Source organism: Mustela nigripes, chromosome 12 (genome assembly GCF_022355385.1).
Source record: "Mustela nigripes isolate SB6536 chromosome 12, MUSNIG.SB6536, whole genome shotgun sequence".
Classification (NCBI taxonomy): Eukaryota; Metazoa; Chordata; class Mammalia; order Carnivora; family Mustelidae; genus Mustela; species Mustela nigripes.
This window is the reverse complement of record NC_081568.1, coordinates 133,766,464-133,777,517: the sequence shown is the minus strand read 5'-3', so window position 1 is coordinate 133,777,517 and position 11,054 is coordinate 133,766,464. Positions and strand designations below refer to the sequence as shown.

The window sequence follows — 11,054 nt, the reverse complement described above, 5'->3', positions numbered from 1 at the left end:
CCTTCTGAGATCACTGTGCAACCACACTGAGTGACTTCCCGCGGGACAGAAAGCATGCTGCTGTATTGTAGCCTCCTTGCACACTGGGGCTACCAGAGAGGAAACACACGCTCACCCTCAAAGTTCACACTTAGACCTCCGTTTCTGAGCATCACTACCATGGAAATGACAGTGCATTCCTGTTGTGTGGCAGACCTGTAGATGTGCCATTCAAGGTGTCCATAGAGGAGGATGGAGATGGTGTTCTGGCTAAAATGTTGGAAGTCCTTGCCTTTGGGGGTGAAGAAATTAGATTTGATCCGGAAGAAACTACATTCTACTCAAAGAAGGGGCACAATCCTAGGATCTTTGAGACCAGGGATTGGCACAGACTTTTCTGTAATGTCTTCTGTAAAGATTTTCTGTTAGGTGTTGCAGTCCACGTGGGGTCTCTGACAATGACTGCACTCTTGCCTTGTGGCTTGAAAGCAGCCACAGAACGTCCATAACCACTGTTCCAGATACACTTGATTGTGAGAATATGGCGTGAGGTCCCATTTTGCCCAGGGTGGTAGTTTCCCACACCCCAGATCAGCAACATGATGGGTGAAGGGGGAGAGGGCTCTTCTTTCCAGTGGCAGAGTGGGAAGACACTGGGATCTATCCTGCCTGACCCCGGTCCCTGTACTTGAATGGAAAGAAAGATGATAGTGAGATTGGCCAAAAAGGCTTCAGGAATTCCCTCCCTGACTCCATTTCTCTGTCAGCCTCAAGCTTCCCACATCATGTTTGTCTGTGGTTGAATTCAATGTAGGTACTGTTTGGCTGAGTCAGTCCCCACTGCCTTGTGGGTATATCTTGTGGGTTATATACCACACTGATGGTCGTCTTGTTCAGGCCAAGACCATGAGCACATTTAGGGTTCTCCTGAGTTAGCAGAGGATCTAGCATGTGCGGGCTTCAGGATGAGTCTGATTGAGCCCTCAGCAATGTTTAATGGAGCAGCTGGCTTCTTGGGCCCTCTGTGGCACTGGCCTGGCCTAGACTACAAAAAGCCTAGCTTTTTCATCTTCCTCTACCCTCTGTCAGCATCTGGGTTTCCTACCAACTGTGTCTTTGCAGACAAACTCTGAGATGTCCTATGTCTTGGGACTCCATTGACATCCCAGAGTCTCGTTATAACCATTGCCAGAGGTTTCTGTAGCCCTGGCATGACCTTTGTTCCCAGAATATGCCCCGTGAAGAGTCCCATGAGAATCTGGGAGTCCAGGAAAGATCTGTGGATACTGAGGTGAGATCACCAGGGAGGTTAATGGAGGGCTGCGGTCAGATGAGACATCAGGCTCTAGGTTTGTGGCCAGGGGGGCTGCTGATGTTGGCAGTGGCCTCAGGGGGACATGCAGTTTCTCCCCTTCTGAGGGTTCTGCGCAGCTCCAAAGGGCACAGTTTCCTCCTGGGGTCAGGTGGACTCCTGGGGTGTGACTAAGAGGTCCCCAATCTGGGGTCTTCAGGGCCAGGACTCTGAGGAAGGAAGCCTGAGAACCCAACCCAGGGTTGCGTTTCGGGCCAAGGGGCATGGAGGCCTCACCAGCTGGTGCTGAGGGGGGCTCCCCAGGGATCTGAGGAGAGGGAGGTTTGGTAGGCATTTGGAGGAGATCCAGGCCATGCGTGCACCCAGTGTTTAGTGTGCTCTCTCACAGGCTTCGGTCTGCGACCAACTGGAACCCTGGGCCAGGCCCAGGTGGCTCCTATGAAGGCCCCCACTGCCAGGAGCGAGCTCTCCTGGGGATTCCAGCCAATCCTCACGAGCTTTCGGCCCAAATCAATATCAATTTGGGCCGAAAGCTCGTGAGAATTGGCTGGTGTTGGGCGGTGATTTGGGCCTGGCACCCACCAGATGTTGGGAGCACCTTCTTGCTAGATGCATGTTGCAGCCATGAGGTCCACGAGCCAGGCCCACGTGGCTCCCCTAAGCGCCCCTGCGGAGGCAAGTTCCCTGGGTCTTTGATGTGGGAGGGTGTGAGCCTGAGTGTCAGGTTCTGGGTTTGTGGTTCGAGGGGGTCACAGTAGGTCGGCGTGGCCTAAGGGGGCATGCAGGTTTCTCTGGGTATGAAGGTTTCGCGCAGCTCCCAATGGCACATTTGTCTCCTGGGTGGCAGGTAGAGTTTTGTGGTATGGCTCAGGGGTCCCCAGTCTGGAGGGTTTGGGGGATAGGAGCCTAAAAACCTAACCTAGGGTTTGGGTTAGGGACTAGGGGCATGTCAGACCCGACCTGCTAGTGCTGAGACTGGCACCCCAGGGGGCTGAGTAGAGGGAGGTTTTGGCCATGCGTGCGCCTGGCTTTTAGAGCACTTTCTTGCAGAGTTTGGGCCGTGACCACTTGGGACCTCGGGCCAGGCCCTGTCGGCTGCCCTGAAGGTCCATGTAGCCGGAAAGGAGTTTGCTGGGTGTTCTCATGATCTCAATTCTCAAGAGCTTTCTGCCCAAATCAATATCGATTTTGGCAAAAAGCCCAGCATTGTGCAGTGATTCAGGTCACACTCGTGCTCGCTGTTGAGAGCAGTTTCTGGCTAGATGTGTGTTGCCACCATCTGGGAACTTGGGCCAGGAACACCTAGTTTCATGAGCGGTGAAGACAGAGGACAGTCTTTGGGAATTCTCCTGGATTGAGGCATGCTGGTGGCTTCAAGGGGTTTGGTGTCAGGAATCCTGGGGTGAATTTCGTGCCTGACACTCGGTGAGTCAGGTTATCCCACAGGTTTTCTGTTTCCTCCTTAGGAAATTGTCGGCAGGTAATGTTCTTAAAGTAGAACCCTCCTGCACTGTCGGTGGGCATGTGGGCTGCTGCAGCCACTCTGGAAAAGAGTATGGTTGTTCTCCCAAAGGCTAAAAACTGAACAACCCTAGGATCCAGCAATTGCACTCCTAGGGATTTCCCCAAAGGACACAAAAATGCACATTCAGTGGGATACAAGCACCGTGATGTTTATTTATAGCAGCATTATCAACCATAGCAAAATGATGGAGGGAGTCCCAATGTCCATTCACTGAAGAATGGAGAAAGAAGATGTGGGAGATTTATATCTATATCTATAGCTACACACAATGGACTAGGACCCAGTTTCAAAAAGAAGGAAATCTTACCATCTGCAAGGATGTGGTTGGATCTAGAGTGGATTAAGCTAAGCAAAAATCAGTAGGACAAGACCAATACCCTATGACTTGACTTAAGGAATTTCAGAAAGAAAACAGATGAACAGAGTGAGGGGAGAGAGATAAACCAATGAGGAACAGACTCCACCTTAGAGCACAAACTGAGGGTTGCTAGAGGGCTGGGGTGTGGAAGGAAGGGTTCAATGGGTGACGGTTATTAGGGAGGCACTTGTGATGAGCTCTGGGTGTTCTATGCAGGTGAGAAATCACGAAATCCTACCCCTGAAGCAAAGGAATTATCACTACATGGAAACGAATTGGAATTGAAGTCAATGAAGGAAGGCAGAAGACCCTGTGCTGCTTCATGAAGAGAGAGGTAAAATGGAGTGATTTTCACTCTCCCATTCTGTAGATGATCATTTTCAAATACACCGTGGTAGGATACACTAGTTTCTTGTTGCATAAGGAGCCCTCAAAAAGCTGCCAGGAAGATTCAGATCTCAGAGCTTGTACATGTTCCATTCACACGTTCCTCATAGTTTGCCCAGGTACAAAGGTAAGTGCTAGAGAAATAGGACAGAAGAGGAAAGGAGGTGTTAAGCATTCAGGAGATAGCCTTTTCCCTTTCTCATGAAAGACTTGGGCCAGCGTAATTTTGGAAGAAGAAGGGGGGATCTCAGAGCTTTGAGGCAGATGGGAGTTCCAGGTCTGCCTAGAGCTGACTGGGGTCCTTGAGGTGAGCTGAGCTAAGGGCATGGCAGGCCCAATCTGCCAGTGCTGAGGCGGCTTCCTTGGGGTGCTAAGTTGAGGGCAGGGTCAGGCGGCATGTCAGGCTGAGAGGGTTCATAGCCAGAGGGCTGCAGAGGTGGTGGTGTCCTCAGGGGGGCATGCAGGTTTCTCCAGCTCTGAAGGGTTCTGCACAGCTTCAACAACACAGAGTTTCCATCTGGGTGGCAAGAGGACTCCTGGGATGTGGCTCCAGAGTCCCAAATCTGGAGGGCTTGGGGCCCCTGGGGACGGAAGCCTGAAAACTCCACCTAGGGCCTAGACCTAAGCCTAAGGTCATGCCAGGCCAGATCTGCCAGTGCTGAAAACGAAACCTCAGGGGCTGAGTAAAGGCCCCCACCCATGCGCCTGGGTTTTAGAGCGCTTTCTCACAGGGTTTGGGCTGCAACCACTCAGGACCTTCGGCCAGGCCCAGGCGGCTTCCCTGAAGGCCTGCGCAGCTGGAAGTGAGTTCACTGGGGGTTTCCGGCCAATTCTCAGGAGCATTCTCCCCAAACTGATATTGATTTGGGTAGAAAGCTCATGAGAATTGGCTGGTGTTGCGCGGTGATTCAGGCCATGCTCTGCCTGCTATTTAGAGTGCTTTCTCACTACCTGCGTGTTGAGAACATCTGGGAACTCGGCCGGATCCACCCGACTCCCCTGAGGGCCACAGCTGAGGGGAGCTTTCCAGGGCCCAAGTTGAGGGAGGGGTCAGGCCAAGCCTCAGGCTCCATGTTGGTGGCCCGGTGGGGCGCCAAAGGAGGGGTGGCCTCCAGAGGTCATGCTGGTTTCCTCCAATCTGAGGGTTTTGTGCAGCTCCAAAGGGCACGGTTTCCTCCTGGGTGGCAGGTGGTGTCCTGTGGTATGGCTCAGAGGTCCCCAGTCTGGAAGGCTTGAGGGTCAGGCCTCGGGAGATGGAAGCCTGAGAACCCAACCCTGGGTTAGGGTTCGGGCCTAGGGGCATGGCAGGTCCCACCTGCTGGTGCTGAGGCAAGCTCCCCATGGGGCTGAGTAGAGGGCGGGTCGGAGGCAACCTGGGCTTCCCGTGCACCCAGCGTTGAGCGCTTTCTCACAGGCTTTGGGCAACACCATGAGGGACCCCTGGCCGGTCCCGGGCGGCTCCCCTGAAGGTCCCCACCACCAGAAGTGAGTTTGCCAGGAATTTCTAGCCAATTCTCAGGAGCTTACTGCCCAAATTGACATTGATTTGGACAGAAAGCTCAGGAGAATTGGCTGGCACTGGGCAGTGATTCAGGCCACACGCTGGCGCTGTGATGGGAGTACTTTCTCGCTTGTTTCTTGTTGGGGCCATATGGGGCTGCGAGGCCCATATGGCTCCCTGCTGCCCCCCAGAATAAAGTTCCCGGGTGGCAGAATGAGGGAAGCAGTGTGCATTAGGCTTTTTTTCTCAGCAGGGGGCACTTAAGGGAATGTGGCCTGAGATGGGCATGCAGGTTTCTCCCGCTCCGAGTATTTCCCCGCAGCTCCCAAGGGCCCGGTTTCCTCCTGCGTGGTGGTGGGAGATGCCAACTCCCCTGCCTTACAGGGGCTGTGGAGGTCAGAGCGTACAGCCTGTCCAGGAAGCAGGGATCAGGGATGGAAACACAGATGCAGGGCTGGGCTGAGACAAGAAGAGGTTTGTGCTTTAATGACAGCAGGGGTAAAGGGAACAAAAATAGTAATTCTGGGGTACACAGGGCGCAGGCAGCCAGGCCCAGCCTGGCTCAGCCCAGGCCGGCTGGGCGGAAGATGCTGGCTTTTTGTCAAGGGGGCTGGTGTGTACAGATGGTGGCTGGAGACTGAAGTCTCTCGGAGACAAGGGACGGCAGAAGCCTCAGAAGTCCATGGAGCTGTGGGCCAGGTAGTCCTTGCGGCCGATGTTGCTGACCTGCTTGGTCTGCATAGCCTCGAGTTTGGGGCAGTCAGTGATTCGATGGCCCAGGCCCCCACAGAAGGCACAGCCACGCTCTCCTGGGGACACGGGGGTGAGAGTCAGCATGCTTGCAGGACCAGGCTCCACAGCCCAGACCTTGGCTTCCCATTAGATCCCGCCCCCAAGCCCTCTGATACGCCACCTGGACATGTTTTATGGTGCTCCCGTTATGCTCCCCCCGCACCCCTGGCCCGTGTCCCCCGCCTGCAGTCACCTCCAATGTCCAGCATGGACTCATCCCCGCAGTGTAGCACCTGCAGCACAGGGGGCACCTTCTGCTTTGCCTCCAGCAGCAGAGCTTTCAGGTCCATCAGCACCGACTCGTCTGGGGGGGTAGGGAACTGTCAGGCCCAACCCTAGGCCCTGCAGCCAGGACCTGGGTGGCCATAGCAGAGGACCCGGGGACAGCGGAAGTGATCCCGAGGGGGCAGCCTTACCACAGGCCTTGTTGATGAAAGTGGTGGCAATGCCTGTGTTCCCAGAGCGCCCGGTGCGGCCGATACGGTGCACTGCGGAGAGGGAACAGAGCCTCTGACCTACTGCCTGTGGGGCTGGGGGCTGGCCCACCTCCCTGACCCCCACCAAGCTCCCCACCATAGTTTTCGATCTCCTCAGGCATGTCATAATTTATGACATGCTGGATGGCAGGGAAGTCCAGGCCCTTGGAGGCTACGTCTGTGGCCACCAGAACATCCTTCTTGCCTTCCCGGAACGCCTCGATAGCCTTGGTCCGTTCCTCCTGGTCTGGGGAGGGTTAGGCAGGAGCTGTTAGAGGGACGGGAGTCTGGGGAGTAGCGGTGGGCCCACCAGGCAGGGAAAGGGTTAGGAGAACGGTGGCAGTGGCAGCAGAATCCCTGTCTACACAGGCACTACCCCTGACCTTTGCCCCCATGGATGGCCACTGCCTCGACCCCCTTGAGCAGCAGGTACTCATGGATGGCATCCACATCAGCCTTCTTCTCCGCAAAGATGAGCACCTGTCCGAGAAGGCCAACTTCAGTCACAGGAGCGGACCCCAACCGAACTTCTCCAGCATGCTGCCCCCACTGCCCCCTCCCTCTCATGCCAGGGGTCCTGGGCTAGCCTGGTGGGCTACACTTACGGGTGGGGGTGTTTTCTGTAGGCATTCGAGCAGGTATACCATCTTGGCCTCCTCCTTGACATATTCCACCTCCTGCCATCACAAGGGCCAGGTCAGGTGGGCCTGCAAATGGGCTCACGAGCCATGGCCCTGCCACAGAGCCTGGGCTCCCAGTCCTAGCTGGGAGGAAACCAGAAGCCTCTTGCCCGCTGTAGGCACTGGCCGCCTGAAGGGCTGGAGATTTGAATGAAACCCCGAGTGTCCACAAGGGGGCCCCTCAACCCTACTCCAAGAGCTTCCCCATGGCCAGGCCACATCCAACCCTCTTTAGTGAAACCCTGTTCCCCAGGAGCGCCTACCCACCTGGATGACATCCAGGCTAGCAGCCCCGGCGCGCCCCACGTTGATTGTGACCGGCTTTACCAGAGCACTCTTGGCAAAGTTCTGAATCTTCTTAGGCATGGTGGCACTGAAGAGTAGGGTCTGTCGCTGGCCCTGAGGAAGAGCAGGGCTAGGACTGAGGGCATGCTGGGGCCTGGGAAGACCAAGTAGCTGGGATGTCACGCCCCGAAGCAGGGCCAGTGGGTGGGCAGTGCTAGGCCTCAGGGCCTGCCACAGTTGAATGGGGTGTGCTGGGGAGGGTGGCAGGAATGGCCTAGCCAGGAAGGGACGGGTACCTTGAAGTAGGAGAAGATGGTGCGGATGTCACCCTCAAAACCCATGTCAATCATGCGGTCAGCCTCGTCCAGAGCCAGGTAGCGGCAGATGTCTAGACTGACCATCTTCTTCTGCAGCAAATCCATGAGGCGCCCAGGGGTGGCTACCATCATGTGCACACCGCTAGGGATCAAGAGAAGACCCTGAGGTCAGGGCTACCTGCCCATCCCTGCACCTATGGGCTGGCAGTCTGCTCATTCTGCTCTCTGGCCTCTTTCCTGTCTCTCCTCCCCTGTCCATAGGGCCCTTCGCGCTTGGAGAAAGGTAATCTCTTCCAGCATCCTGTCCTACTTGTAAAACGTGTCTCTTCTGGATGCGCTGCAGCCTTCTTGACTACTGCTGTGCTCCAGAGCTCCTCCCCAGCCATGAATCAACTCTGCCTGACATATCCTTCCCTCTCTAGAAGACAGCGGTCCTGAAGCTCCAGCCAGACTGCGCCATGTGCTCCTGCACGTCCCTTTGTAGGCATTGATGGGCTCACTTTCCCGGAATGCTAAATTAATCCCTTCTGTATCTGACTCTTCCCTGGGACCAGGAATGCCTTGAAAGAAGGGACTGGGTGTGGCCTGTCCATAACCCCAGAGCCTGGCCCAGGTCAAAGAGCACTATCTGCTGGGGACTGCACTGTGTGGAAAGGCCACAGATCTGGCCCTGCCCTAGTGTCTCAGCCTCCATGCTGGACCACACTGAAGGACCCTGGCCTTCCTGGACATCTTGAATCCCCCACCTCTGTGTCTTCTGCCCAGAATGCCCTGACCCCCTGACCACCCAGATGCCCCCATTCCATCTGCTGTGCGCCCACAGTACCTTACCACATCCCTCTGCCCCACCCCAACTGATCTCCCCATTACACGAGGAACTCCTTGAGGACGATAACTGGAGGACAAGGAGGCTTCTGTAAGGGTCTGCAGGGGTAGCTAAAGCAAAGAGTCCTTTAGCTTGCTGAGTGGCTCTGGGGAGGCCCACAGGGTGGAGGTGCCTGTGCTTACTGTCGGATGGTTTCCATCTGCTCTTTAACAGACATGCCCCCAATGCAGAGAGCGCAGCGCAGGAGCGGGGAGCTGTCCTCCTGCAGTAGGCGGCAGTAATACTCCAGGATGCCATGGGTCTGCCGGGCGAGTTCCCGCTGTAGGCACAGGGTGGAGGTTGGCACCAGAAGGCACTCCTGTCTCTGCCCTGCCCTCTAGCCTGGTCTGTCTTACCGAGGGGCAGATGATGAGTCCATAGGGCCCTTCGCGCTTGGAGAAAGGTAATCTCTTTTCTTGTTCCAGGCAGAACATGATGACAGGCAATGTGAACACCAGTGTCTTGCCTGAACCCGTGAAGGCAATACCTATCATGTCACGGCCAGATAGTCTGTTGGGAGAGGAGAGACCTGAGGATCAGGTTCAGTAGAATGTAGGGAATGAGTCTCCAGAAGGACACCGAGTGACTGCTCCTCCCCATCACCGCCCCCTACAGGGCTCCCAGGTCCACACTCACATGGTGGGGATGCCCTGGATCTGAATGGGTGTTGGGTGGTGGATTCCCTTCTTCTTCAGGCCTCTCAGGATGGCTACGGAAAACAACCTCAGCATCATCCCTGTGTCTCACAGATACTGTATAGGACCCCAAAACTTTAAACTCGGCACTACCCCCTTCAAGTTACAAATGAGGCCCAGAGAAAGAGAGAGAAAAAGAAAGACTTGTCCAAGACCTCCACGATAACTGGAGCAACTGAAGTTCAAACCCAAGTCCTTCCATCTCCATTGGCTAGACCCATCTCTGCAGTTGCTGAGCACAGAGGGGGCTGGGACACAACCCTACAATTGTCTGACTACCAAAGTTCCCAGTACCTGCAGGAAATTTCATTTCCTTGAAGCTCTTGATGGGTGGTGGGATACCATCGCCTTCCACCAGGATGTGGTACTTCTTCCGAACCCGTTCATGCCGCTCTTCAGACATGCTCAGGACATAGCGGGGGGGTGTCCAACTGTGAGTGGGTGGTGGGGGTCAAGAGAGGCCCCAGGCACAGCTGGCTCTGGGGTACACCTGCCAGTCTCAGCCATATACCAGTCCAAGTTAAGAGTGAGTGACTGTCTTCCCCAGACTGAAACACATACCTGGTTTTGATCGGATCGTCGTATGTGATTCCCTTGGCCATCTCCTTCACGGACATCAAGGCTGAGGGGACAGACGTGGCTCAGGGCTGGCTCTTCCTTCCCAGAGGCCAGGCCCTCGAGATATAACATGTCTGGGGTTGTCAGTCCACCACCCACCCTGCCCTGACTACAGCCACACCTCGGCCCTCAGCCACACTCTCCAGGATCTTTTCCTCTTCTTTCAGCTGCTTCTCCTTGGCAGACTCCTTGCGGGCTGAGGAAAGAAGCAGAGGTCAGACACCAAGCACTGCACTAAGCTGAACCTCCCCGCGGCTCTGCAGCCCACCTTCAGCCTTCTCTTTGAGGTGCTGGTGCTGATCCAGGAGGCTGACGTTGGACTGAGGGCCCAGCGGGATATCGTCCTCATCTCCCCGGGGCTCGCTGCCGCTGTCCTGCTGCTCCTCCTCCGCAGCACCTTTGCGCCTTCGTTGCAGTAGCTTCTGGAGCTGAGGTTCCACCAGCGCCCCGCAGAACCAAGCCCAAAACAGAGAGGCGCATTGGGCCCAGTGGGCCTGCCTCAGGATCTTGGTCGCCCGTTCCTCGTTCGCCGGAGGGCCACGGTCCCGAGTACTGCCAGCTCGCTCCACTGGCGGCCACCTCCCCCCACCGCCCCTCGACCCCGGCTCCCACGCCCCCATTCCTCTTCCGAACCCGGGCCCTCACCAGCAGTTGCCGGCGCTGCCGCAAAGGCACGTAAGGCACATAGTCTTCGTCGTCCTCATCCTCCGTCTCGGAGCGGCTTCCTGTGGCAGTCGCCTCGTCGGTGCGCGCCCGCTACAGATACACGGGAGTCAGGCTCAGTCCCCCGCTTTCACTGCCGCTCGCCACCCGCGAGGACCCCTGCCTCGCTCCTACCTTCCGCTCGGGTTCCGAGTCCTCCATCCTTTGCTGCACGCATGCGCGCCACGGTAAAACCCCGCCTCAACTTTTGAGTGAAATCCAATCGGATGTGAAGCGGAACTTGGGCGCCTAGCAACGACCTCTGAGTGCCGGGTCGCGCAGAGGGACAAACTTTCCTCGGAGAACCTGTCAGGTCCGCGCTGGCGTCAAAGTCCCTTGGGCGGCTGCGCATTTGTTGCCAAGGGCCAGGGCGAAGCGTCAGACAAGGTATTATGGGACGCTGGAAGACTTGGAGCATGCGCTAAAGGCTCACAACACGAAGTCTGGCGGAAGGTCCCGAGTGGAGACGGCTGATCCCGGAGAGGCCGGCTGGCCCGCTGCAAAACCTCGCCCAGAGTCTGACGTCATCCGGCACGATCCTGGACGGGGCCAACTGGGACCC

At 56.3% G+C, this 11,054-nt stretch overlaps 1 protein-coding gene across 1 annotated transcript; it reads right to left on the bottom strand.

Moving 5' to 3' along the window:
- Window positions 1-5,522: 5,522 nt before the first annotated feature.
- Window positions 5,523-10,714, bottom strand: DDX41 (DEAD-box helicase 41). Its single transcript, XM_059418398.1, has 17 exons — window positions 10,628-10,714; window positions 10,436-10,546; window positions 10,059-10,218; window positions 9,912-9,986; window positions 9,734-9,794; window positions 9,467-9,603; window positions 9,114-9,186; window positions 8,834-8,987; window positions 8,621-8,757; window positions 7,592-7,754; window positions 7,278-7,409; window positions 6,936-7,007; window positions 6,714-6,810; window positions 6,428-6,577; window positions 6,271-6,342; window positions 6,048-6,158; window positions 5,523-5,871 (listed from the first exon to the last, which is right to left on the bottom strand). Exons 1-17 carry the CDS (start codon window positions 10,652-10,654, stop codon window positions 5,735-5,737), a joined length of 1,869 nt encoding a protein of 622 aa, XP_059274381.1. The 5' UTR covers window positions 10,655-10,714; the 3' UTR covers window positions 5,523-5,734.
- Between the last annotated feature and the right edge of the window lie 340 nt (window positions 10,715-11,054).

Bases quoted from the DNA above. Each gene is read 5' to 3' on its own strand.
- DDX41 (XM_059418398.1), bottom strand. From the start codon at position 10,654: ATGGAGGACTCGGAACCCGAGCGGAAG. The intron at 9,187-9,466 runs GTACTGGGAACT...TGTTTTCCGTAG, and splicing joins GGAAATGAAATTTCCTGCAG to CCATCCTGAGAGGCCTGAAG. The intron at 6,343-6,427 runs GTGGGGAGCTTG...CCCTCTCCGCAG, and splicing joins TGAGGAGATCGAAAACTATG to TGCACCGTATCGGCCGCACC.